General features: G+C 43.8%; 1 protein-coding gene and 2 long non-coding RNA genes across 7 annotated transcripts; 1 reads left to right on the top strand and 2 right to left on the bottom strand.

The window, feature by feature from the left end:
* The first annotated feature begins 1,922 nt into the window (after window positions 1–1,922).
* On the top strand, window positions 1,923–24,015 carry LOC139223459 (PI-PLC X domain-containing protein 1). Of its 5 annotated transcripts, none has more exons than XM_070855364.1 (11): window positions 1,923–2,073; window positions 2,229–2,365; window positions 5,462–5,587; window positions 8,754–8,909; window positions 9,092–9,204; window positions 9,378–9,448; window positions 11,412–12,036; window positions 12,292–12,413; window positions 13,336–13,409; window positions 13,555–13,641; window positions 23,873–24,015. In XM_070855364.1, exons 1-7 carry the CDS (start codon window positions 1,971–1,973, stop codon window positions 11,747–11,749), a joined length of 1,044 nt encoding a protein of 347 aa, XP_070711465.1. In that variant the 5' UTR covers window positions 1,923–1,970; the 3' UTR covers window positions 11,750–12,036; window positions 12,292–12,413; window positions 13,336–13,409; window positions 13,555–13,641; window positions 23,873–24,015. The 5 variants fall into 5 exon arrangements, with proteins under 5 accessions (XP_070711465.1, XP_070711468.1, XP_070711467.1 ...); XM_070855367.1 differs by having other exon boundaries at window positions 11,412–12,040; XM_070855366.1 differs by lacking the exon at window positions 23,873–24,015 and adding an exon at window positions 14,413–14,555.
* Window positions 14,226–15,654, bottom strand: LOC139223465 (uncharacterized). Its single transcript, XR_011586005.1, has 4 exons — window positions 15,528–15,654; window positions 14,854–14,904; window positions 14,390–14,459; window positions 14,226–14,299 (listed from the first exon to the last, which is right to left on the bottom strand). It is a non-coding gene; the product is annotated as an uncharacterized lncRNA (long non-coding RNA).
* Window positions 23,697–24,983, bottom strand: LOC139223462 (uncharacterized). Its single transcript, XR_011586002.1, has 4 exons — window positions 24,847–24,983; window positions 24,316–24,366; window positions 23,850–23,919; window positions 23,697–23,770 (listed from the first exon to the last, which is right to left on the bottom strand). It is a non-coding gene; the product is annotated as an uncharacterized lncRNA (long non-coding RNA).
* Window positions 24,984–25,202: the final 219 nt, after the last annotated feature.

Raw genomic sequence — 25,202 nt, 5'->3', positions numbered from 1 at the left:
TTAATTTTTCATCTGAAAAGTTCCAGTCAAATAATCTCTTCATGTGTGACTCCAATGAGTGTCACTGCGAATGGCTGAAGGCTGTAGATAACACTAAAAACTAGGATTTTTTTTTGTAGAATTAGATTTTATGCTGCATGATGTTGCCTAAATTTAACACTTGTGGGGGACAAAAACCATGTGATCTTCTGTTGTTGTCAGTGTTTTGTACGTGTTCTTACGCACCAACACACAGTGTATAAATATATTAGAATAATCTGATAGAAAAACAGCAGTAATGGGAGGATATCATGCAGTGGTACACTAGAAAAGATGAATCTGAGCGGATGTAAGTGTAGCATAGTCAAATCTTGGATGTTAGCTATAAAAGGTTTTTATTTTCCCTGGATAGTTTGGAAGTTAATCTGCATTGCAAAGTGCAAAAAGCATTGTGCACTTGTTTTATTTACTCTGTTCAAATAAAATCCTGACGTAGGAGGAGCAGCTGGGTCCAGAATATTTCCTCATTGTTTTTCCCTTACTTAAAATTTATTTTTACTAATCAGGCCGAGTTATTAAAATAAAACGGGTTAAAGGAAGTCTCAATATGTGTAAGTATTTCTGATGTTTCCAGTGGCTGCATGCAAGAAATACACTCATTTGTTTTCTTTATGAGAGTTAGAGGAGAAGAACGATATCACTCATGTCTGTACGGTAAATATAAGGCTACCACCAGCAGCTGGTTAGCTTAGCTTAGCATAAAGACTGGAAACAGAGGGAAAGAGCTAGCCTGGCTCTAGATCACACTTTATATCTCACAATATGTGATGTTCCCAAAACTAAATACATGTGATGTAATACAATTATTGTAAAAAGACATTCAACAGGACAACTAAATGTAGGCAGTGGAAGGAGGCCAGGGAGATAAAAAAAAAAGAGAACATTCAAACTACATTAAGAGTCTACAGCCGTGCCAGCTCCTCTTAAGTCTTATGTAAAACCATTAGAAATCATCAGGCCACTGAGACACCGAACACAACACAAAGCTCTAATTCAACACCATATCACTCATATGTGGGTCAGTGCAGCCTCAAGTCTCCTACAAACTGAATGAACTTGTAAACAACTCTTCATTAAGCTGTTTGCATTTTCTGGAACTCATTTACAAGGAAAAAGTTTCATCTAAGGAATTCAGTGAACTAAACACACAGCACTTCGAAAGGCAAACGCCAGGATATAAACAAGATTAGATAAGGAGATAAATGATTTATCGGGGAATGCAGCGTCTCTGTGCCTGTAGTTTGTATGACTACTTGTTAATTTTGCAATTATATTCCTTGATTTTCATAGAAGTCTGATTGAAACAGACATAAATAAGTTATCCAAATAAAATGGTAGCATATTAAGGCTGTAACTGCATAAAATGAAGCTTAAATCTCTGATTTACTTTACAGACTGGTGGTGTAAGTGGAGGAGGGATCCTGCTTTGGTTATAACTGTAACTATTTGTATTTGTTCCCTAATGTGTGGTGCTAAATGTTAATTATTCACCTTTGAAACACCTGAATCAAGGTTTAACGTGCTGTTTATGTTTGAATGCATGACTTTTACTTGCAATAGAGTATTTTTATCGGGTGGCATCAGTATAAAGTGATGGATACTACAGTATAAAATCCTAACTACTGTAAAAGTAACACTCCTACTACAACCTAGCCCTAAAATAGATAGTACTTTTTTATTTTAATACAGTGGCTTGTTATAACTCTGTGATAATCTATTTTATTTCGAAAAACTCCCATCGTTTTATTCATCCGGTTTTATTTTTGAAGAGCTTACCGGAAGTGCTATCTTGCTACGGTTACTAACAAACGTTTTACACCCGGAAGAGTTTGTAAACAAACGGCGATTGAGTCCAAAACAAGGAAAAGGAGCATGTTAAACTTCCGCACTGAAAACAGTAAACCTGTAGCGAAATATTTCACGTGAAGAACATGGAGGACGACGGGCAGCGACAGCTCGGAGGAAACCCGGACTGGATGTCCCGTCTGCCGGAGGAGCTGCTGGACGTCCCGCTGTGGAACCTGGCCATACCCGGTAACACAGACACACCGGGCAGAAGCAAGGATGAAGCGGGTTATTCAGGGGAAACAGTCAAATATAGAGTTATACATACATTTAATTGATTTATATTTCATTTCCGCATACTTTTGGGTGAATAATTTATGCCTGACTGTCATCTGTCACTGCAGGGAGCCATGACAGCATGTCCTTCTGTCTGGATGTCTCCTCTCCGGTCCTGAGATCAGAGCCCTGCGTCCTCAAAGTGTTTGACAGGCTGTTTCCCTGCTGGACTAGACCCTGTGTCTACCGCTGGGCCACCACACAGGTAGAGGGACACACACACACACCCACACACACACCCACACACACACCCACACACACACACACACACATACACTACTCACAAAAAGTTAGGGATATTCGATTTTCAGGTGAAATATATGGAAAATGTAAAAAGTGAATGCTACAGTGATATTATATCATGAAGATAAGATATTTATTTATTGATCCCTCAGTGGGGAAACTTTGCTGTTACAGCAGCTCAAAGGGACAAACAAAAAGAATAAAAGCACACAGTTAAGAATTAGAAAAATTAAATAGCAGAATATAATAGAATTAGAAAAATTAAATAGCAGAATATAATATAATATATACAGTGGTAAAAACCTATGTACACAAAAAAAAAGTAATTACAGAGACAAACAACAACAGGGTGAAGTGAAGTGGGGTGAGAATTATTGTACAGTTTATGTTATAGTAAAGTGCACAGGTGGTGGTGGTGGTTGGTGCAGCAGACTATAATGCAGCATTGTACAGTCTGACTGCAGTCGGGATGAAGGACCTGCGGAAGCGCTCCTTCTTACACCTGGGGTGTATCAGTCTGTGACTGAAGGAGCTGCTTAAGGCCCCCACAGTCTGATGCAGAGGGTGGGAGGTGTTGTCCAAGATGGAGGACAGTTTGGACAAGGTCCTCCTCTCTCCCACCACCTCTATGGGGTCCAGGGGGCAGCCACACACCGAGCCGGCTCTCTTAATTAGTCTGTTGAGCCTGTTTTTGTCCCGCTCAGAGCACCCCCCTCCCCAACACACCACTGCATATGAGACCACAGATGCCACCACAGTCTCGAAGAAGGTCCTCAGGAGTGGTCTGCTCACTCCAAAGGATCCTAGCCTCCTCAGCAGGTATAGTCGACTCTGACCCCTCTTGTAGAGAGAGTCAGTGTTGTCTGTCCAGTCCAGTTTATTATTAAGGTGAACACCCAGGTACTTGTATGTCCTCACTCTCTCGATGCCAAGTCCCTGGATGCTCACTGGTGCAGTGATGGAGGGTTTCTTGTGGAAGTCGACCACCATCTCTTTCGTCTTGCTGGCGTTGACTAGGAGGTTGTTTCGTCCACACCAGTCGACAAAGTCCGTGATGACCGTCCTGTATTCACAGTCGTTCCCCTCTGACACACACCCCACGGTGGCAGTGTTATCAGAGAACTTCTGGAGGTGACAACTGTCTGTAGCGTACCTGAAGTCTGATGTGTACAGGGTGAAGAGGAAAGGTGACAGTACCGTTCCCTGGGGGGCCCCTGTGCTGCAAACCACCACATCAGACACACTGTCCTGCAGTCTCACATACTGGGGTCTGTCCGTGAGGTAGTCAGTGACCCATGCAGCCAGCTGGTCACTGACTCCCGCTCTCTCCATCTTCACCCTGAGCAGTGGAGGTAGGATTGTGTTGAAGGCACTGGAGAAATCAAAGAAAGTGATCCTCACAGTGCTTCCACTGCCCTCCAGGTGAGACAGGGATCTCTGCAGCAGGTAGATGACAGCGTCATCCACCCCAATTCCAGGCTGATATGCAAACTGCAGGGGATCCATGTGTGGGCTCACCAGGGGGCGGAGATGGGTTAGGACGATCCTCTCAAGTGCCTTCATCAGGTGAGAGGTTAAGGCCACGGGTCTGAAGTGGTTGGGCTCCTTGGGGCGCGAGGTCTTAGGAACTGGAACCACACAAGAAGTCTTCCACATGGCAGGAACTTTTTCCATTATCAAATCTGTTGAAAAACAGATTTAGCTTGTTGGCCCAGTCTCTGTCTCCAGGTTCAGGGTCTCTCCTACTGCTTATCTCCTGCCCTGACATGGATTTGAGACCTCTCCAGACCTCCCTCGTGTTGCTCCGCTGAAGATGATCTTCCATTTTCCTCCTGTAGTTGGCATTTAAGTAGAAGCATGCAATGGTAATTTCTTCATCTTAAACAATTTATTTGAAGAAAATCTAACAGTGGTGGGTATACCACAACAAAAAATGTTCAGTGTCTCAATAAATTGGGATGTGGCCAAAGGACGTCCACTCCTCTCCTTTGTGTGACTCTTCCAGTCTCTGTATCACTGTTCCAACCTCCTGATGACACTCTGTGACCCTCTAAGCTCAGTGAACACCTCCGTCTGAGGACTTCCTGTTTGAAGCCTCCAGTGTTGAGGTGCTGCTGATCAACTGTTAGGTGTCGTCTTGGTCTCATGATGTCAGAATGTGAACAGCATGATGAGGAGGACTGTTTAAATACCAATTCTAACTGAAGCAGGAAATGTATTGGTGGATTCATGGATCAAACCTGTTGTGAATGTTGCTGTTAAGCTTCTTGTTAGAGAACAGCAACTGGTGCAGAAAGCATTGAGACACTGAACAGTTGGACATGTGCATTCAAAGGTTTAGAGAAGGTCACATTAAGTTCACCTGGAAAGTTTAAAATGCATTTTAGGTTCATCCTGAAATTTCACCTGAAAGCTGAATATCCCTAACTTTTTGTGAGTAGTGTATCTATGGGCCCCCTGAGGCCTGACCTTCAGATGATGTGAAGTGGCCTCTGGTGGTGCGTTCAGGTGGTGTCCCTCAACTTGTAAAGTCATAAATATCCACATTTATACCACTGTGTTACACAGAAGCACCTTTACAGACTCTAGAAGCAGCAAAAGTAACAATGCAACAACGTTAAAAGTATTCAATATCTATAAAAGTACAGCAAAATGTACTAGTGTCAGAGAGTATTCAATATTGTAGCAGGAGGAAGTTTATAAGAAAACACTGAAGTGTGAAGCAGACACACTGAACCGCCTGGTTAAATGCTAAACTGCATTTTATTGCATGATAAAGTTGAATTTAATATAATATAAAGTAGCCCTGAATTAAAGTGCATAAGAAAAGTACAATTACCTCAAAGCTGCACTCAGAACAGTTTACATGCAGTCAGGTCTCAGTCCTGCTGCTCCTTTTAGATTCAGGTTTTTTAGTATTTGCTGATTTATTTAACAATCAATTGATTATCAGTGAATCGTCTAGTCCATTCAGCTCAATTTCTGTCTCAGAACAGAACAGGACTTACTGCCACATGCATTTAATTACTCTCTCTCCTCTCTTCCCGTGTTTGTAAAGCAATCCGTCCTCAGTGATCAGTGTGATCTCGGCATTCGTTTCCTGGACCTGCGGATCGCCATGAAGCCACGAGGAGGCAGCAAATTGTTCTTCGCCCACGGAATCTACACTGTGATGACTGTGAAGGTACACACACACACACACACACACACACACACACGTACATACAACAGACCTGTCTCAGGGGTGAACAGGGGTTATTGAACCAACCTCGAAGCAAGACGAGCCTTTAGATCACATATGTCAAACACATCCGGCCCGCGAGATAATTTCATGTGACTATTAAGAATGACCCGTCGGTAAACAGCACTCCCACCTCTAATACTACAAATCCCACAATGCACTGAACAGCTGCCGCGCTAGTCAGGACCCGTGCAGCAGCCCCTCCTCCAGCAGGTATAATGACACACCGATCAGCTGATCAATGCATCGATCAGCGCTGTTATAGCGACACTTATGGCGCGTTTCCACTAGAACCTACTCAGCTGTACTCGGAGTAGGTACTAGAGGAAACGCGCCATTAAGCTACCCCCCCCAAAATAAATGGCTAAACGAAAAGTGGACTTTGAAAACAGAGACTTTCAAAGCAGGTGGGGGGCAGAGTTTTACCTGTGTGTCGATATCGGAGGTGAACCTGTGTGTCTTGTTTGTGGAGCTGATGTGGCCATAATTAAAGAATATAAATATAAGAAGACACTATGAGACAAAACATGAGGATAGTACAAAAAATAAAAAAATATTTAAAATTCTATTTATTTTCTTGAGGAAAAGTTGGCTGTTTAAGTCTGGCTGTTTAAACTCATATTTCTGGATAAAATATATATATATTATTATTATATTATATTATATACTATGATAAAAGAGTCACTATTAGAGTCTTCACTAAATGTTGAGCCCGTTTGGCCCACGACTTAGACCGTGTTTTAAATTTTGGCCCTTTCTTTGATTGAGTTTGACACCCCTGCTTTAGATAGATAGATAGACAGATAGATAGAAATGCTTTATTGATCCCAGAGGGGAAATTGTGGTGCTACAGCAGCAAAAGAGCAAAAGCGAGTAAAAGTGACCACCACCATGAATACAACAATAAATAAGCAGATAAATTGATAAAAAGATTAAAACCAAAGTGCGAGTTAAATAAAATAAAAACTATAGTGCACGTTAAAGAACAGAAATACATATTTGTTAAATAGCAGAGGGTGCTGGGAGCTCTCTGCCAGCCAGAGTTGACTTGTTAAAAAGTGTTATGGCAGTTGGCAGAAAAGATTTCCTGTATCTGTCCTTGTGACAGCGGAGCTGAACCAGCCTGTCTGAGAAGCTGCTCCGCTGTCTACCCAGCAGTGGGTGAAGTGGGTGGTCAGGATCGTCCAGAATGGACAAGAGTTTGTTCATGGTCCTCCTTTCCACCACCACTTCAAAAGTGTCCGGTTTGCAGCCAATCACAGAGCCGGCCTTCTTAACCCTGGAGAACCCACGGGGTCAAATTTGGCCGCTGTTAATTGCTGCTACCCAAAATGAACAAACATAAAAAAAATTGTCAAATTTAACTTCAAAAACCCAGAGTGCCACTTCTGACCCCTGCATAGAGACACTTAGTGGATGAATATTGAACTGACATGAGCCAGAGTGGTAGTGACAAGATGACTGACCACATGCTGTTTCGTTGAGCTGTAAACCTACCCAAACAAAATCGTCTTCTCAGCAAACCAGTGGTTGGTAAAATAGTGTATTTTTTGTTAATCTATTTAGTATTAGCTTGCAGAATGCCTAGAAGTACGTTTTATATTCTTTTTGGATAAATTAGCAACTCTGCGCAAGTTCAAAAAACGATGGGCCAAAAATGACCCTCTGGGTGTATGGGTTAAAAAATGTCGGGTCAAAAATGACCCTTTGGTTCTTTGAGTGACTTTGTAGATGGAGAATGGTGACAGTCCTGTATTTGGCTAAAGCCTTGAAATAAATTCATTTGTATAATATATTTTACTAAGTTACCTCGGTAGTACAAGGCCAGAGACTAATACTTATAATAACTATAATGATATAATAACTTATTACTTATTTTATATATAAATATATATAATAAGTAAATTGCCGTCGATGTGCTGTGTGCAAGGACCTCAAAACTGAAATGCACTGTGAAAAATGTGCAGTTCCTCTCTGCATCAACAAAAAAAGAAATTGTTTCAAAGACTACCACAATGTCTAGTGTGAGTTCCTCTCTCTAGCAGAACAGATTTTTTGATAAGAAAAGACCCATGGTGTTAGTTTTTTGGCTTTGTGTTCTTGTTTCCATTGGCCAAAGTGTGTTTGTACATTTGAAATCCAGTTCTAACATGCAACAAATAAAGCAAAAAAAACATTGTTAAATGTAGCTGTGTGGTTAACTGATTATTTTCCTAAGTTTAAAATAGTTTGCATTGACAGTGTTTGTTATTGTGATTCTTTGAAATGATACGCCTAAAGCCCAATGGGTCAAATTTGGCCCTAATCCTAAATTAGGGAATAAAGGGTTAAAATTGAAAAAGTGGATATGTTGGTGTTCAGTGAACTTATAGCAGTCATTTAATGCATAGTTCATAATTTTCCAAAGAAGAAAAGGGTTCTTGGGTTCTCCAGGGTTAATCAGTCTGTTGATGTGGTCGGCTCTGATGCTGCTCCCCCAGCAGACCACTGCCCTTTACAGGGCGCTGGCTACAACAGACTGCTAGAAGATCTCCAGCATCATGCTGCACGGGTTGAAGGATCTGAGCTTCCTCGGGAAGTAGAGGCGGCTCATCCCCTTCTTGTAAACGGGGTCAGTGTTGGACATCCAGTTCAGTCCATTGTCAATGTGGATGCCCAGGTACTTGTACTCCTCCACAGTGGCAATGTCCTCTCCCAGGATGTTCAGGGGCTGTGCTGCTGTCCTCTTCTTGCTGAAGTCGATCACCATCTCTCTGGTCTTGGCCACATTGACATGCAGGTGATTCCGACCAGACCACTCCACAAAATCACCCACCAGAGCCCTGTACTCCTCCTCCCGTCCACCTCTTATACACCCTACAACTGCAGAGTCACCAGAAAACTTCTGTAAGTGACATGACTCTGAGTTGTATTTAAAAGTGTACAAGGTGAACAGAACAGGAGACAGCACAGTTCCCTGTGGAGCTCCTGTACCACTGACCACCACATCAGACAGAGCGCTGCCCAGTCAGACAAACTGCGGCCTGTCTGTCAGGTAGTCCGTGATCCAGGAGATGGTGAGAGCGTCCACACTCATCATCATTTAAAGTGTGTGTGTGTGTGTGTGCAGGAGGCTCTGGACGAACTGGCTACCTGGCTGGATGCTCATCCAAAAGAAATCGTGATCATTTCCTGCTCACACTTCGAATCGCTGAATGATGAAGATCACGTCCACCTGGTGGAGTTCATCATCACACTGTTTGGAAAGAAACTCTGCTCCTCACAGGTAACTGAGCTGCTGGAGAGAGGAATCGTTCCATCAATTAGCCAAACAACAGAATAAATCCACTATAAATTAATTGATTTGTGAAATCATTTGAAATTCAGATGGGCATTTTTCAATATTTCTGAGATAAAAAACAGTGACTGTTGAGGATATGAAATATTTGTACATGTGTTTATATGCAGGACACGCCCACTCTGCGGTCCTGTTGGTCCGGTGGTCAGCAGGTTGTTGTTTCCTATGGCAACCAGCAGATGGTACTGCAGCATCCTGAGCTGTGGCCTGGAATACCTTACTGGTAAATACACACACCTGGGATGGTTTAAACTTGTTGGAATAACACTAAACTAAAGATATTTAAAGGTATTTCAGAATCTCTAAATCCATGTGACCTTCATCAGCAACATCTTTGCTGTAGACTTCTCCTCTCGACAATTTCAGCTGTAAATCAAATAGAAACTCTGTGTCCAGGTACGCCGACAGCCCAAACCCTAAGAAGGTGATCGCCTACCTGGAGGAGCAGAGGCACAGAGGAAGACCAGGTAGGCTGTGGTGGAAGAGGAACTCGAATCATTTACCAAAGTAAAAGTAGCAACATTACACTATAAAAACACCTCATCACAAGTAAAAGTGCTGCAAGCAAAAGTATAGAGATTCAAAGCGTTTATTGTCATGTGTACAGTGCAGAAACGGGTTTCCCTGTACAATGAAAATCTTACTTTGCCATCCGCACCGAATGCCAAAGAGTGAAAAAGAAGAGGATAGAATAGAATATAAAACATATAAATATAAACTACTATTGCTAGATATAAATATATTTACAAAATGTGCAACTTAAAATAAAGTACAGTCATTGGAGGTAGTTGTGACTCCTATCGGCTGTTAAGGAGCCTGATGGCGGAGGGAAAGAAGGAGTTCCTGAGTCTGGACGTCCTGCACTTCAGACTCCTGTACCTCCGGCCTGAGGGGAGGAGAGTGAACAGTTTGTGTTGGGGGTGGGTGGGGTCCTTGATGATGGAGGCAGCCCTCCGGTGGACTCTGTGTCTGTAGATGCTCTGCAGAGAGGGCAGGGGAGTCCTGGTGATCTTGGACGCAGTCTTCACCACTCTCTGCAGGCGTTTGCGGTCCATGATGGTGGTGCTGCCGTACCACACGGTGATGCAGCCGGTTAAGATGGACTCAACAACGCAGCTGTAGAAGTTGGTGATTTTTGACGACATGCCAAACCTCCTCAGCCTCCTCAGGAAGTCCAGCCGCTGCTGGGCCTTCTTCACCAGCTGTGTGGTGTTCAGTGTCCAGGTGAGGTCCTCGTTGATGTGGACCCCCAGGTATTTGAAGCTGCTCACCCTCTCCACTTCCTGACCTCGGACGAGCAGTGGCTGATGAGGGCTCCTCTCCTTCCTCATGTCCACTATCATCTCCTTAGTCTTGTCCGTGTTGAGGGTGAGGTTGTTGTCCTCACGCCATGTCACCAGAGTGTCCACCTCCCTCCTGTAGGCTGCTTCGTCCCCACCGGTGATGCGTCCTATCACAGCGGTGTCATCTGCAAACTTCAGCATGGTGTTGTCCTTGTGGGAGGCAACACAGTCGTGGGTGAACAGGGTGTAGAGGATGGGGCTGAGGACACACCCCTGAGGTGTGCCGATGTTGGTGATGATGCTGGCTGAAGTCCTGTTTCCTATCCTGACAGACTGAGGCCTGCCAGTCAGAAAGTCCAGGAGCCAGTCACAGAGGGGGGGGTGCAGTCCGAGTGAGAACAGTTTGTGGGTGAGCTTGTGGGGGATGACCGTGTTGAACGCCGAGCTGTAGTCGATAAAGAGCATCCTGATGTAGGAGTCTTTATTCTCCAGGTGTGAGAGGGAGGTGTGCAGGACTGCAGCAATGGCGTCTGAAGTGGACCTGTTGGGCCGGTAGGCGTACTGTAGGGGGTCCAGTGTGTCCGGTATGCAGCTCCGAATGTGGGTCAGCACCACTCTCTCAAAGCACTTCATAATGATTGGAGTGAGTGCTACTGGCCTGTAGTCATTCAGGCAGGTGGGCGGGCTCCTTTTGGGGAGGTGGATGATGGTGGTGGTCTTGAAGCAGCGGAGCGAGCAAACACGTCTGCCACGGTGGGCGCCATCTTGCATCTAGATGCATTGTATAGAAGTATTAGCAACAAAATATGCTTAGAATATCAAAAGTACTGATATATTAATATTTAAGTGGTGCTTTAATGATACGGTTGGTTATGGAGGAGCTAATTCTAACTACTGTACTAAATATATTGTTGGGTAGTTCATCTATAACAATGCATCACATTTGTATGTATTGTATTTAACCTGAAAAGTAACAAGTTTCTATAGCTGGTAAACACGTGTCCGACTGAAAATTAGGAATAGAGGTACAAAGACTGGAGTACCTCAGAGCTGTACAACAGTAGAACTCCAGGTCGAATGTGACTCACCGGTTTCCAGACTTCTTATGTAACAGTTGCTGTTGTTTTTCTGACCATTTGTTTTCCAGCCGGTTTTTACGTCAGCGGTCTGAACCTGACAGAGGACACCCCTTACGTCCTCCTCCACCCCCTGCAGAGCCTGAGGAGGATGACGATGAGGGCTCTCTCGCTGCTGCTCCGCTGGGCGAGCGAGCAGAGGCCGGGGTGGCGCGAGGCCGACGGGGTCAACATCCTCTGCTGCGACTTTGTGGGCGCCAGTCAGTTCTGCTCGCTTGTGATTGGCCTAAACTACGACCTGCTGGGTGAAGCGAGCGCTCTCGCTGGAGCATCGTGCTCAGAGGTCACCGGCTGTTGCCATAGCAACTGGACTGCAGATCCCACCTCGAAGAAATCCAAATACTCATAGTGTCACACATTTTCAATATCCCTGTTGAATTTTAATTTTGTACACTTTTTGTTTTGTTTACCTGCGTGTTATGGAAGATGTTACTAACTTGAAATATATTCTTTTATATATTATATAAATAAATACATGTACTCATATATTTAGACTCTTTTTAAACCTCAGGTCATTTCTTCTCAAAGTGTCAGATTTCTCCACAGAGCCGTGGTTCAGGGCAGACGGGCTCTGGCTCATGTGCTTGCTGCAGAAATGGCCAGATGTGGCTCCCTGGACAGAAAAGAGCACAACAGGCAGGTACACACACTTCACACTGTTTTTATTTATCCCACATGAACAGTGCTAACACATATCACTGAATGACTCATTAAGAGTAAAGATATATAAAGAATAAAGAAAAAACAGCAAAAAAGAGAAAACAAGAAAACTTCTACCTGCTCTGTGGGATGCTCAGGCTATAGATCTGGCATCTCCTCCCTCCAACTCAACAAGCCCCAGAAATGTTGAGTGTGTTTGGTGTCACTAAAGTACCTCTTCACAACCTGCAGGTATTTAGAAACACTTCCATTTGTGGACTCATGGAGGAGGAGGAGGAGGCTGAAACGCTGCTCACCCACATCTGGACCAACGCTTTTAGAAAGTCTGGTGCTAGAACACCACTAATCCTATGGTGATAATTAATTTCTTATGGGTCCACGTGACAGCATGGAACAGTGTTCAGGAACAGATATTTTAGTTTGACAGCGAACAAACATTCACTTTACATCAGCGGCGGTTCTGCGCGTGCGCGATTCATGAGCAGCGTGCACGCGGAGTGGAGTGGCTCTCCTCGGTCCTCTCTGCGGCTGCGCGAGGCTGCTGCGTGAACGTTGGGAGGGGGAGGGGCTAACGGTCACACCTGCTGCTAGTTAAGGAAATTAGGAAAGTCGCCTGATTGGCAGCACAGGAAATGATGTCAGCACACTTCCGCAGCAGCAGATGACTTAAGAGCCTGAGCGGATCGTTGGCACGTTTTTTGCTGCTCGTGTTTCTGCAGCTCGTTTTTCTGCTTCAAAAACATGTTTGGAGGAGGAGAAGAAAACTACCAGAGGAAAACATCACGAAGACGCTGAGTTGGGTTTGGTTAATGCGGTTAGTCTGAGGCTGAATGACCGAATACAAACACAAAGAGAACAAACACATGGTGGTAACAAGCTAGCTAATTAGCCACTTAGCTAACGCTAGCTAACCATGCTAACAGCCGCTACATTCGGACCTGAGAACGTATTTTCATACCTCCTCGTGTGTAAACGTGTGTTGGTATGACAACGTTCCTTGAATCCTTGAAAGCTAATTGTATTGAAATGTCAGTAATCACCATTAATGTCAAAATATTTTATTTGTCGTCTCAAATAGTTACTGAAGTTTAACAGCAAGTTTCAAAATGTATTTCAACAAAGTAAATGTAAAGAGAATGAGAGAAAAGTAATCAGTGCAAATATCCACTTTTTTATTTCCTACATCAGATGTGTGCAGCCTTGTTCAACATGAAGGTGATACAGCTGTAACTTCTGATCACTTATTGATTGATTCTTTTTCCTTTCATGCTTTAGATGGGCTGGTGTTCACTGCTGAGGAGCCGAGGAAGAGTCTTCCTGCCAGTATGTGTTGGGAAAGAAGCACAATGGTTAGTAACTTTAATTAAAAAACTTAAATCATTGATTTCTACTATTTGATAAATTATTGTTGGAGCTAGCTTGTGATTCTATGACCTGATTAACATCTTTCACTTTTAAAGTGTCTGGAGGTTCATTTGTGTTTGTTTTTTCCAGATTGTCTTCCCAAATGAAGATAAAAACCCCCTGAAGATCTTCTAAATGCAAGATGGTCTATCTCCACCAGTGTTTCCCAAAGTTGGAGTAAGATTTTATGCAGCCATTTTGCTCATTATGAAAAATTAAAGTGTTTCAAACTCAAACAATGTTTCTTTTGGCTTTGTATTTTCTACTTGCTTTTAAAGTGGTCTTATGTTTACACATACAATTTCACATTACACTCAATCCAGCACCAGTAAAACACAGGATTCTGCTCCAAAATAAAATGGGGCCAGCTGTGGCTCAGCCTTCCATCAGGAGTTCGAGGTTCCAGCTCCATGGGTCAGTGTGTGAATGAGGTCATGGAAAGGTGCTATACAAATGCTGACCATAGGTGGATCCACAGCTTTGCCTTTTCAGTGTAGTTAAACCAAGGCAAAAAAAAAAAAAAAAAAAAATCACAAAATAGAAAACAGGAAACAAGATTTAAAGTTTTTTTTTTTTTTTTTTATTTAAAATACAAGACACAGTGAAGGTGCTGCTTGGCTCACTGGACATCCAGCAGGAAAATGGAGGCAGATCCTGTCAGAGGAAGACTGAAGAGGAGCTGCTGGTCTACTTTTACCTCAAAGTAGTTTCTGACAACTAGTAACTTGCAGCAGCAAAAAAGTAAACACAACAACTTGCACTTAATTTTACATGTCTTTATTTAGAAATCAGTGCTGTTTGGATCCACGGTTGATTCAGGTTCTCCTGGGGCATCCTGGGAAAACACAAAAAAAAAACAAGTTTTTTCTTTTGCTGATACATGAAGATGCTGCAGAGGAGTCATGTTGAATGCATTAATACTTACTACAGTCTGCTACTTTTCCACAGGACCTTCTGTTTGGATCCACAGCTGATTCAGGTTCTCCTGCTGCATCCTGGAAGACACAAACAGCATTACTTTGATCAAAGAGTGACCAGACAGAAGGTTAAACTTGTTCTCTTCATTTTAAATAAAGTTTAACGTGACAACATCCTGTGTTCAGATTTACTGATTCCTCATCTCTTCCCACCAGACACCTGGAAACTTTTAGATTCTCCCTTTACAAACTAGCACCAATAGAGAGAATTATCTACTGCAAGAATTTACAAATCTTCAATGTTTGTGCTCCAATTCCAACATTTAGTGCCATTAACATTAACTGTTAGTGTGTTTTCTACCTGGAAACAAGTAGTTCAGGAAGAAATCAGTTTGATGTGGGAGAAAATAAATGCTCACATTTCCTGTCTAAACACATTTGTGATGTTCTAGGTAAAGTTGAGCGTTTTTACCACAAGCTGTTCCTGTCACAGGTTCTTCAGCCCAGACTCAGGACACGCCACCTGCAACGGAAGAGATTTTCACAATAAAACTACAGCTCTTTACCAAAGTAAAAAGGAAATAAATGACATTATAGATGAAGTTCACCTGCAAACACAGGCAAAATGTGATGAAGCTGCACCTGATCTCAGCCACAATAAACCACCAATTTGATGCTTAGCTTTTGGTCTCTAAATGAATTTAATCCGTTCCGAACAGGCCACATGCTAATGCTACATGCTAACACTAGCCAGCATGTTAGCCACTGATTAGCCACAAGGTGAAACTGATCAGTGATTATTGACCCTGCAGTCCAGTCATTAGCAGCAAACTCACTGCAGATGCTCACCAATTAAACAGGACTATAATGAACGTGACACTGAGCCTGAGCTGTAACTCTCCTGCTGCTGCAGCTGCTGAGTTACAGAAAACAGCTGAGAGGCCTGATGAGGAACTTCTAGATGTTCTAGTGCAAACACAGAACATTAGAACCATCAGTGTTTATTACAACAGTAATCTGGTACTTTGGTTCTCAAACAGGTTCATCGGCCACAATGAAACCACCAATATAGAAAAATGTATCAGCTGTGCACCTCAGCATGGTTAGCTAATTAGCTAGCTACTGAACACCCATTTGTTTGCATACCAAAACCAACTCCGTGATGTTTTCTTCCTCTGGACCTCCGAAGGACTGCATGAAGCACAAAACGAGCCCAAGCAAAGCGTCCCGGTGTTTGCAGCTGAAGGAGAAGAGCCGACTGGCGCCGGGTGAGTCAAACCTTCAGACTTTTATAGTGATGGACACACCATGCGGCAAATCACGTGGGAGGACACATTAGGATCATACCATTATGTAGTAGGGGAGACGCTCTGAAGACAGGAAGTGAGGTGGTACAGTCCAGGTACAGAGGACATAGTGATGGCTGATCGAGGCTTTGTTGAAGTTCGACACTTAATTGAAAAATGGTTAATTACTCGAGGCTTCAATGACACCGCGCTCCAGTAGGACATCTAGTGGTCAATAAGATGAAGTGCACTGGAGACGTGTCATTTCTTGGTTCATGGACTGTTTGGGCTTTGATTCTCCATCCTCATTCCTGTTCACTACACTACATGGCTGTATGGTTTCAAGCTGACACAATGAAATAGAAAATAAGCATGAACTCATGTTGTTGTCTTGTTTGACACGTCTGGTTGCAGGAATGAATGAATGAATGTCTTGTCATTGCAACGGGTTTAATGAAATTGAAAAGTAGTGGGCTGTAGCTGTATACCTGACATCAAGTCTGAATAGCCCATAGCTGAAAAGATGTTGAATAGTGGGCGTTCAGTAGGCTAGCTGGCAAATGTGATCTCATTTCAAATGTTTAATTAGTTTCAGTAAAGTGGGGGTGCTTGTGTAACTGTTTCTGAGTTTTCATGAAGAGAGAGTCCTCGTCTGCTGGCCCCCTTTGTGCCAGTAAACTCCAACACCACAAATCTGCTCCCCCCTGCAGAAGAACTGCAGCACCCAGCTGTGCAGGGACAAGTGGCTCCGACCGCCGGGGTCAAAGTCACTCTGTTTCACCGGCAAATACAGCAAGAGGTGAAGAGAGTCGGAGGAGTTTCCCCTGAGCTGCTGACCACGCAAGATGGAGATGGTGACACGTATGTACAGGTAGGTGCATCTCAAAACATTCAATTCAAAAAGTGAAACTCATATACTATACAAGACCAAAGTCAACGCAGCCGTCTACCAGCACATTTTAGAGCATTTCATGCTTCCATCGGCTGACCAGGTTGACGGAGATGCCGAGTTCCTCTTGCAGCAGGACTTGGCACCTGCCCACACTGCCAAAACTACCAAAACCTGGTTTATTGAGCACGGCATTACTGTGATCGATTGGCCAGCAAACTCCCCCGACCTGAACCCCATAGAGAATCTATGGGGTGAGAGAATAGAGACCCCAGACCCAACAATGCAGACGAGCCGAAGGCCGCTCTCAAAGCAACCTGGGCTTTTTTTCAGTCGGTTTTATGTAATATTCTAATACTGACTTTGGGGTTTTCATGAGCTGTAAGCCACAATCATCACAATTACAACAAATAATAATAATATTTCATTTTGTGTGGAATGAATCTATATAGTATATGAGTTTCACTTTTTGAATTGAATTACAGAAATGAATGAACTTTTTCACGATATTCTAATTTTTTTAGATGCACCTGTATTAGAACAGAATAGATTAGAATAGAATGTCTTTATCGTCGTTTATAGAGGTACAATGAAATTGAAAGTGCAATCCACTTTAAGTGCCATAAAAAAGTATAAAGTATATAAAAGAAGTACCCTGAATGACAATAATATCTAAAAAAGCACAAAGTGCAGAGTATAAAACAAATAAAAAACATCTTCATATAAATAACATCCAGCAGCATCACACTTCTATTTAATGTCCGGCAGTGTTTAGTACAATTATGGCTCTTGGGTAGAAGCTGTTTTTAATCTGTTCGTACTTCAGTGTCCGAAAACGTCTACCAGAGGGCAAAAGTTGGAACAGTGAAAAGCCGGGGTGGGTCGCATCCCAGCCGATCTTCCGCGCCTTCCTCGGACAGCGGGAGCTGTAGACTTCCTCCAGGGAAGGTAGAGGGCAGCCGGTGATCTTCTGGGCCATGGAGATGACCCGTTGGAGCGCCTTCCTGTTTGCTGCCGGCAGCTGGAAAACCACACGCAGATGCAGTACGACGGGATGCTTTCTATGGAGCATCGGTAAAAAGACACCAGCAGTTTGTGGGAGAGATGGTTGTTCCTGAGAATCCTCAGAAAATAGAGTCTCCGCTGTACCTTTTTAATGACGGCTCTGGTGTTGGCGCTCCAGGTCAAGTCATCCTCAATGTGCACGCCCAAGAACCGGTGGTTGGAGACCCTCGGCACACAATCCCCACCAATCAACAGGGGCTGAATGTCTGTTTTCCTCCTCCTGAAATCAAAGACGAGCAGTGAACAAAGTCGCCAGTTTAAACCAGTCATTCCTGGCAGGGTATTAAAGACTGAACACTAGTTAGCAAGCAAAGAGGTTGAAATGGGCAACTAAAAGTGGCTGACGTAGTCCAACACTGAAACAGCTCACAGTCATGGATAAACAGTCTGAAGTCATTTGCATGTGGATGTAATCTAACTGTGTCCTTTCTTCTCAAACTGCCAGATTTGTCCACAGAGCCGTGGCTCAGGGCAGACGGGCTCTGGCTCGTGCGCTCGCTGCCCTCTGGGGCCGCTCTCCTTTGCAAGTGTGTGCTGAGAAAGGCCACTACCTCAGTCTGCAGGTGAGGGTCCACTGTGAGAGCTTCATCACAAGTCTGGAGGCGACACCGGAGTTAGTTTGAGCCTAGAGCTTAGAGAAAAGGAGGGTCAGTGGTCACTCCCAGTGCTGCTTGCCCCTGACTGTCCCATCATAGACTTGGTGTATGACAATGACCAATTTTTGTCCGTTTTTATAATTCAGGAGCACAAAGTGTTGTGGTAACAGCACCTGTGGCACAAGGAGCTCCATTATACCTCCTATAATAAATCTGTAGGGAGTAAAATCCAAAGTGGAAACTAAAGAGATAATATAAAGAGAGAACAGATGAAAAGACAAAACAGTGAAAAAGAGAACACGAGTGGAGGAACAGTGATAAATAGTGCAAGGCCAACTACAGGAGGAAAATGGAAGATCATCTTCAGCGGAGCAACACGAGGGAGGTCTGGAGAGGTCTCAAATCCATGTCAGGGCAGGAGATAAGCAGTAGGAGAGACCCTGAACCTGGAGACAGAGACTGGGCCAACAAGCTAAATCTGTTTTTCAACAGATTTGATAATGGGCCCACCCCCTCCCCCTCCCCCTCCCCAGCCTGAGCACAGACCAGCCTACCCCCAGCTCCTCACCACCACCATCTCCGGGGCCCTCACCCTCCCCCTCACTTCCACAACCACCTCTGGTCCTCTCACCTCCACCCCCCACCCCCCACCACCCCATCTCCGCCCCCTGGTGAGCCCACACATGGATCCCCTGCAGTTTGCATATCAGCCTGGAATTGGGGTGGATGACGCTGTCATCTACCTGCTGCAGAGATCCCTGTCTCACCTGGAGGGCAGTGGAAGCACTGTGAGGATCACTTTCTTTGATTTCTCCAGTGCCTTCAACACAATCCTACCTCCACTGCTCAGGGTGAAGATGGAGAGAGCGGGAGTCAGTGACCAGCTGGCTGCATGGGTCACTGACTACCTCACGGACAGACCCCAGTATGTGAGACTGCAGGACAGTGTGTCTGATGTGGTGGTTTGCAGCACAGGGGCCCCCCAGGGAACGGTACTGTCACCTTTCCTCTTCACCCTGTACACATCAGACTTCAGGTACGCTACAGACAGTTGTCACCTCCAGAAGTTCTCTGATGACACTGCCATCGTGGGGTGTGTGTCAGAGGGGAACGACTGTGAATACAGGACGGTCATCACGGACTTTGTCGGCTGGTGTGGACGAAACAACCTCCTAGTCAACGCCAGCAAGACGAAAGAGATGGTGGTCGACTTCCACAAGAAACCCTCCATCACTGCACCAGTGAGCATCCAGGGACTTGGCATCGAGAGAGTGAGGACATACAAGTACCTGGGTGTTCACCTTAACAATAAACTGGACTGGACAGACAACACTGACTCTCTCTACAAGAGGGGTCAGAGTCGACTATACCTGCTGAGGAGGCTAGGATCCTTTGGAGTGAGCAGACCACTCCTGAGGACCTTCTTCGAGACTGTGGTGGCATCTGTGGTCTCATATGCAGTGGTGTGTTGGGGAGGGGGGTGCTCTGAGCGGGACAAAAACAGGCTCAACAGACTAATTAAGAGAGCCGGCTCGGTGTGTGGCTGCCCCCTGGACCCCATAGAGGTGGTGGGAGAGAGGAGGACCTTGTCCAAACTGTCCTCCATCTTGGACAACACCTCCCACCCTCTGCATCAGACTGTGGGGGCCTTAAGCAGCTCCTTCAGTCACAGACTGATACACCCCAGGTGTAAGAAGGAGCGCTTCCGCAGGTCCTTCATCCCGACTGCAGTCAGACTGTACAATGCTGCATTATAGTCTGCTGCACCAACCACCACCACCACCTGTGCACTTTACTATAACATAAACTGTACAATAATTCTCACCCCACTTCACTTCACCCTGTTGTTGTTTGTCTCTGTAATTACATTTCTTTGTGTACATAGGTTTTTACCACTGTATATATTATATTATATTCTGCTATTTAATTTTTCTAATTCTATTATATTCTGCTATTTAATTTTTCTAATTCTATTATATTCTGCTATTTAATTTTTCTAATTCTTAACTGTGTGCTTTTATTTTTCTATCTGTCCCTTTGAGCTGCTGTAACAGCAAAGTTTCCCCACTGAGGGATCAATAAATAAATATCTATCTATCTATCTATCTATAGTTCCTCCTACAGGACACAAGGGGGCGCTGTGTCTTCAAAAATGCAAAACACGTGAAGCCAAACTTGTACCTGCTCCGTAGGATGAACTCGGCTGAGGGTCCGCGGTAGAGCGGGTCGTCCCCCCCCCCTCATGTAAAAGCGCTTTGAGTAGTTGAAGTAACTAGAAAGGCGCGAGACAAATACAGACCATTTACCATTTAACTCCCTGAAATAAATGTGTTCCATTTTGCTGTGGATGATTAACACCCGTAGTTTCTACATCGACTGAGCTGCTGCTAAACTTTCCTGCTGCGACGGTGCTCGTGTTGAGGAAATGACGTCAGGAGCAGGTGACGTTGAACCTGAGCGGATCGTTGGAGTGTTTTTCTGCTCGAAAAAGATGTTTGGGGGACGAAAGGAAAGGTGGAGAAGGACTCGAGGAAAACACCACGAAGACGCGGAGCTGGCTTTGGTTAATGAGGTCAGTCTGAGGCTGAGTGGCCGCACGGACAGACACATACACAACACACAGCTAGCTATTTAGCTAACGCTAGCTAACCATGCTAACAGCTGCCACATTTTACTGCTTTCTGAGGCGGATAAACAAATCAGCCAGCGGCCAAGTTCACCAGAATGATGACTAAATGTAGCTTATTATGAGAAGGAACGTGTTTTATTTTCACACCGTTACTATCAGAGGAAATCAGCACCGCCTATTGATTAGCTTCGCTACAGTGACAGACAATCAACACCAGGAAAGAAAAGCCAGCAACAGACACTAAACACTAAACTCACTATGATTTCAAGTTTGTAACTCGGTGGATGATGTTCATTTAAATAACCAAGCTGCTTGCGGTTAAATAGCAGCAGTGTTTCTAGTTTTGGCTACAACTGTCCAGTCTGGCTGTTATAAGATAAGATATTCCTTTATTTATCCCACAATGGGGAAATTTCAAGTCAGCAGCAGTTCTGATTCACACATACAAGATACAGTTCACACATACAAAGAAAGGGAATAAAAAATATAAAATATATATATGTTTACATGTACAGTATATACAAACAATAATGTATGGTGAAAGAATGAGGTGAGATAGAAAGGCTATTGCACATGGGGAAAATATAAAATATATAAATATATATGAAATATTGCACTTGTTACTATTTTCTTGGTCTTTGGTTTACTGGGAGCAGATTTGGTTGTAAAGTCTGATGGCAGCAGGGAGGAAGGACCTGCGATGCCTTTCTTTGGAGCATCGTGGGTGACGAAGCCTGTCACTGATGGAGCTTTCCAGGGCTCTTACAGTCTCATGTAGGGGGTGGGAGACATTGTCCATGATTGATGACAGCTTCGCTACCATCCTCCTGTCACCCACCACCTCCACAGGATCGAGGCTGCAGCCCAGGACAGAGCTGGCTTTGTCCACCAGTTTGTTCAGTCTCTTCTTCTCTGCTGCCGTGATGCTGCTGCTCCAGCAGACCACACCGTAGAAGATGGCTGATGCCACCACAGAGTCATAGAAAGTCCTCAGGAGGCCCTCCGCCACTCCGAAAGACCTCAGTCTACGCAGCAGGTGGAGTCTGCTTTGGCCTTTCTTGAAGAGTGCCTGAGTATTAACAGTCCAGTCCAGCTTCTTGTTGAGGTGAACACCCAGGTACTTGTAAGAGTCCACAATCTCTATGTCCGTTCCCTGGATGTTCACCGGAGAGGGAGGGTCTTTGTGCCGACGAAAGTCCACTACCAGCTCTTTGGTTTTTCCGGCATTAATCCGGAGGCAGTTCTGCTGGCACCAGTCCACAAAGTTTTTGTTCAGCTCTCTGTACTCCCCCTCGTCTCTGTTGTTGATGAGACCGACGATGGCTGAGTCGTCAGAGAATTATTATTATTTCTGTAATTGTAGGCAGATTTCTGATGATGATCACCTTTAGGATCAGAAATAGATCACTCAGTGCTTCCTTAAGCACATTGCATTCAAATGTCAGTGATCACCATTAATGTCCAAATATTTAGTTACTGAAGTTTAACAGCAAGTTTCAAAATGTATCTCAGCAATGTAAATGTAAAGAGAATGAAATGAGAGAAAAGTCATCAGTGCAAATATCCACTTTTTTATTTCCTACATCAAATGTGTGCAGCCTTGTTCAACATGAAGGTGATACAGCTGTAACTTCTGATCACTTATTGATTGATTCTTTTCCCTTTCATGCTTCAGGTGGGCTGGTGTTCACTGCTGAGGAGCTGAGGAAGAGTCTTCAGGTTCGTCCAAATCCTCCTCACTTTTTATTCATCGGCATCCTGCAGTTCTCCACTTTCCAGCGCTGCTGCTGACTGTAAACACCACTTGTATGAAGTGTAATTGTTGTACCATTTTCTCCCTCTTGCAGATGTGCGGACTGAAGCGACAGCACGTTTGAAGAAGAGGAGCGTTCTGCAGCCACTGAGGGAACATGTGCTCTGTGCTGAAGCTCTCAGGTAGGTTTATAATCTAGAAATTAGAAATATAAATTCTTGTTGGAGCTAGTTTGTGATTCCATGATGCGATTAGCATCTTTCACTTTTAAAATGTTGTGCTTTTTTTGAGATGGTTTTCCCAAACGAAGATGACAAAATCGCCCCGTGATCTTCTAGTGCGACAGGTGTCTGTGGCGCAGTGGGTTAAGTCGCAGTCAGAAGAGGCACTGAAGATCAGAGGTGCTGGGTTCAATCCCGGTGTGTGGCAAGAGTGCAAAAGAAGGTGTTTTGCGAGGGCTGATTTATTTCCCCAAGGTGAAGTCAGGTATGCAGCTCATTTTATTGAAAAAGCACATTAAAAAAAAAAAAGCAGCCATTTTGCTCATTATGCACTTTTTACATTTATAAGAAAAAAAATACTTTCAGGCTCCAACCAGGTATTTTTCTACCTGCTTCCAAATTGGCATTTTATTTACCCTTAAACTCACCATTGCTGGGTTCAAAAATTAGCACTTTCAAATTACATTCAATCCAGGACCAGTAAAAGATTCAGGATTGATTCAGGATTCTGCTCCAAAATAAAATGGGGCCAGCTGTGGGTCATTCCTCAGGCAGGAGGTCATAGAAAGGTGCTATACAAATGCTGACCATAGGTGGATCCACAGCTTTGCCTTTTCAGTGTAGTTAAACCAAGGCAAAAATCACTCACAATAGAAAAGACATAGGAAACAAGATTTAGACAAAACCTTTTATTTAAAATACAAGACACAGTGAAGGTGCTGCTTGGCTCACTGGACATCCAGCAGGAACATGGAGGCAGATCCTGTCAGAGGAAGACTGAAGAGGAGCTGCTGGTCTACTTTTACCTCAAACCAGTTTCTGACAATTAGCTAGTAACTCTTGCAGCAGCAAAAAAGTAAACACAACAACTTGCACTTGATTTTACATGTCTTTATTTAGAAATCAGTGCTGTTTGGATCCACGGTTGATTCAGGTTCTCCTGGTGCATCCTGGGAACACACAAAAAAGTTCTTTTGTTGATACATGAAGATGCTGCAGAGGAGTCATGTTGAATGCATTAATACTTACTACAGTCTGCTACTTTTCCACAGGACCTTCTGTTTGGATCCACGGCTGATTCAGGTTCTCCTGCTGCATCCTGGAAGACACAAACAGCATTACTTTGATCAAAGAGTGACCAGACAGAAGGTTAAACTTGTTCTCTTCATTTTAAATAAAGTTTAACGTGACAACATCCTGTGTTCAGATTTACTGATTCCTCATCTCTTCCCACCAGACACCTGGAAACTTTTAGATTCTACCTTTACAAACTAGCACCAATAGAGAGAATTATCTACTGCAAGAATTTACAAATCTTCAATGTTTGTGCTCCAATTCCAACATTTAGTGCCATTAACATTAACTGTTAGTGTGTTTTCTACCTGGAAACAAGTAGTTCAGGAAGAAATCAGTTTGATGTGGGAGAAAATAAAAGCTCACATTTCCTGTCTAAACACATTTATGTGACGTTCTAGGTAAAGTTGAGCGTTTTTACCACAAGCTGTTCCTGTCACAGGTTCTTCAGCCCAGACTGAGGACACGCCACCTGCAACGGAAGAGGTTTTCACAATAAAACTACAGCTCTTTATTCAAATAAAAAGGAACTAAATGACATTATAGATGAAGTTCACCTGCAAACATCAGGCTAAATGTGACAATAAAGTTTGTGATTTCTCACTTCAAAGCTGCTGGTTAAACTTTCTGTGGTTCACCACCTGATCTCAGCCACAATAAACCACTGATTTATTAATACTTCCCTGAGCTTTTGGTCTTTAAGCTAATGTGAAGTTTCATTAGAGCAAAACTCCACTTTAACTTTAAACTTTACCAGGCCACAAGCTACTGCTACCACACACTTACTAATTAAACAGGACTTTAAATTAACGTTACACTGACTTTTTAAGCATATATCCGCCTCAAGCTGCAGTAAAATGTAGCAGTAACATGCTAGCTAGCATTAGCTAATTAGCTAACAACTGACCACTGATTTGTTTGTGATTGTTCGGCCATTCAGCCTCAGACTGACCTCATTAACCAAAGCCAACTCCGCGTCTCCATGCTGTTTTCCTCCTCTGGTCCTCCAAAGACTTTATGAAGCAAAGTGTCTGATTCTTTGTAGCTGAAAGAGAAGAGCCGACCGGCATTGAGACAGCGGCATCTTCAGACTTTTATTGTGATTGGCTCACCATGCGGCCAATCACATGCGAGAACGGAGTAGGATCATACCATTATGTGAAAGTAGGAAGGGAGACGCTCTGAAGACAGGAAGTGAGGTGGTACAGTCCAGGTACAGAGCCACAGAGAGACGGATTTAAATACATAACACCTGACTTTGAGTTCAAGAAATGAGTGAAAACTGTAAAAAAAAAAAAAAAAAGCAGC

The sequence above is a fragment of the Pempheris klunzingeri genome, chromosome 24, assembly GCF_042242105.1.
Source record: "Pempheris klunzingeri isolate RE-2024b chromosome 24, fPemKlu1.hap1, whole genome shotgun sequence".
Taxonomy (NCBI): domain Eukaryota; kingdom Metazoa; phylum Chordata; class Actinopteri; order Acropomatiformes; family Pempheridae; genus Pempheris; species Pempheris klunzingeri.
This window is presented reverse-complemented; position numbering and strand designations above follow the sequence as displayed.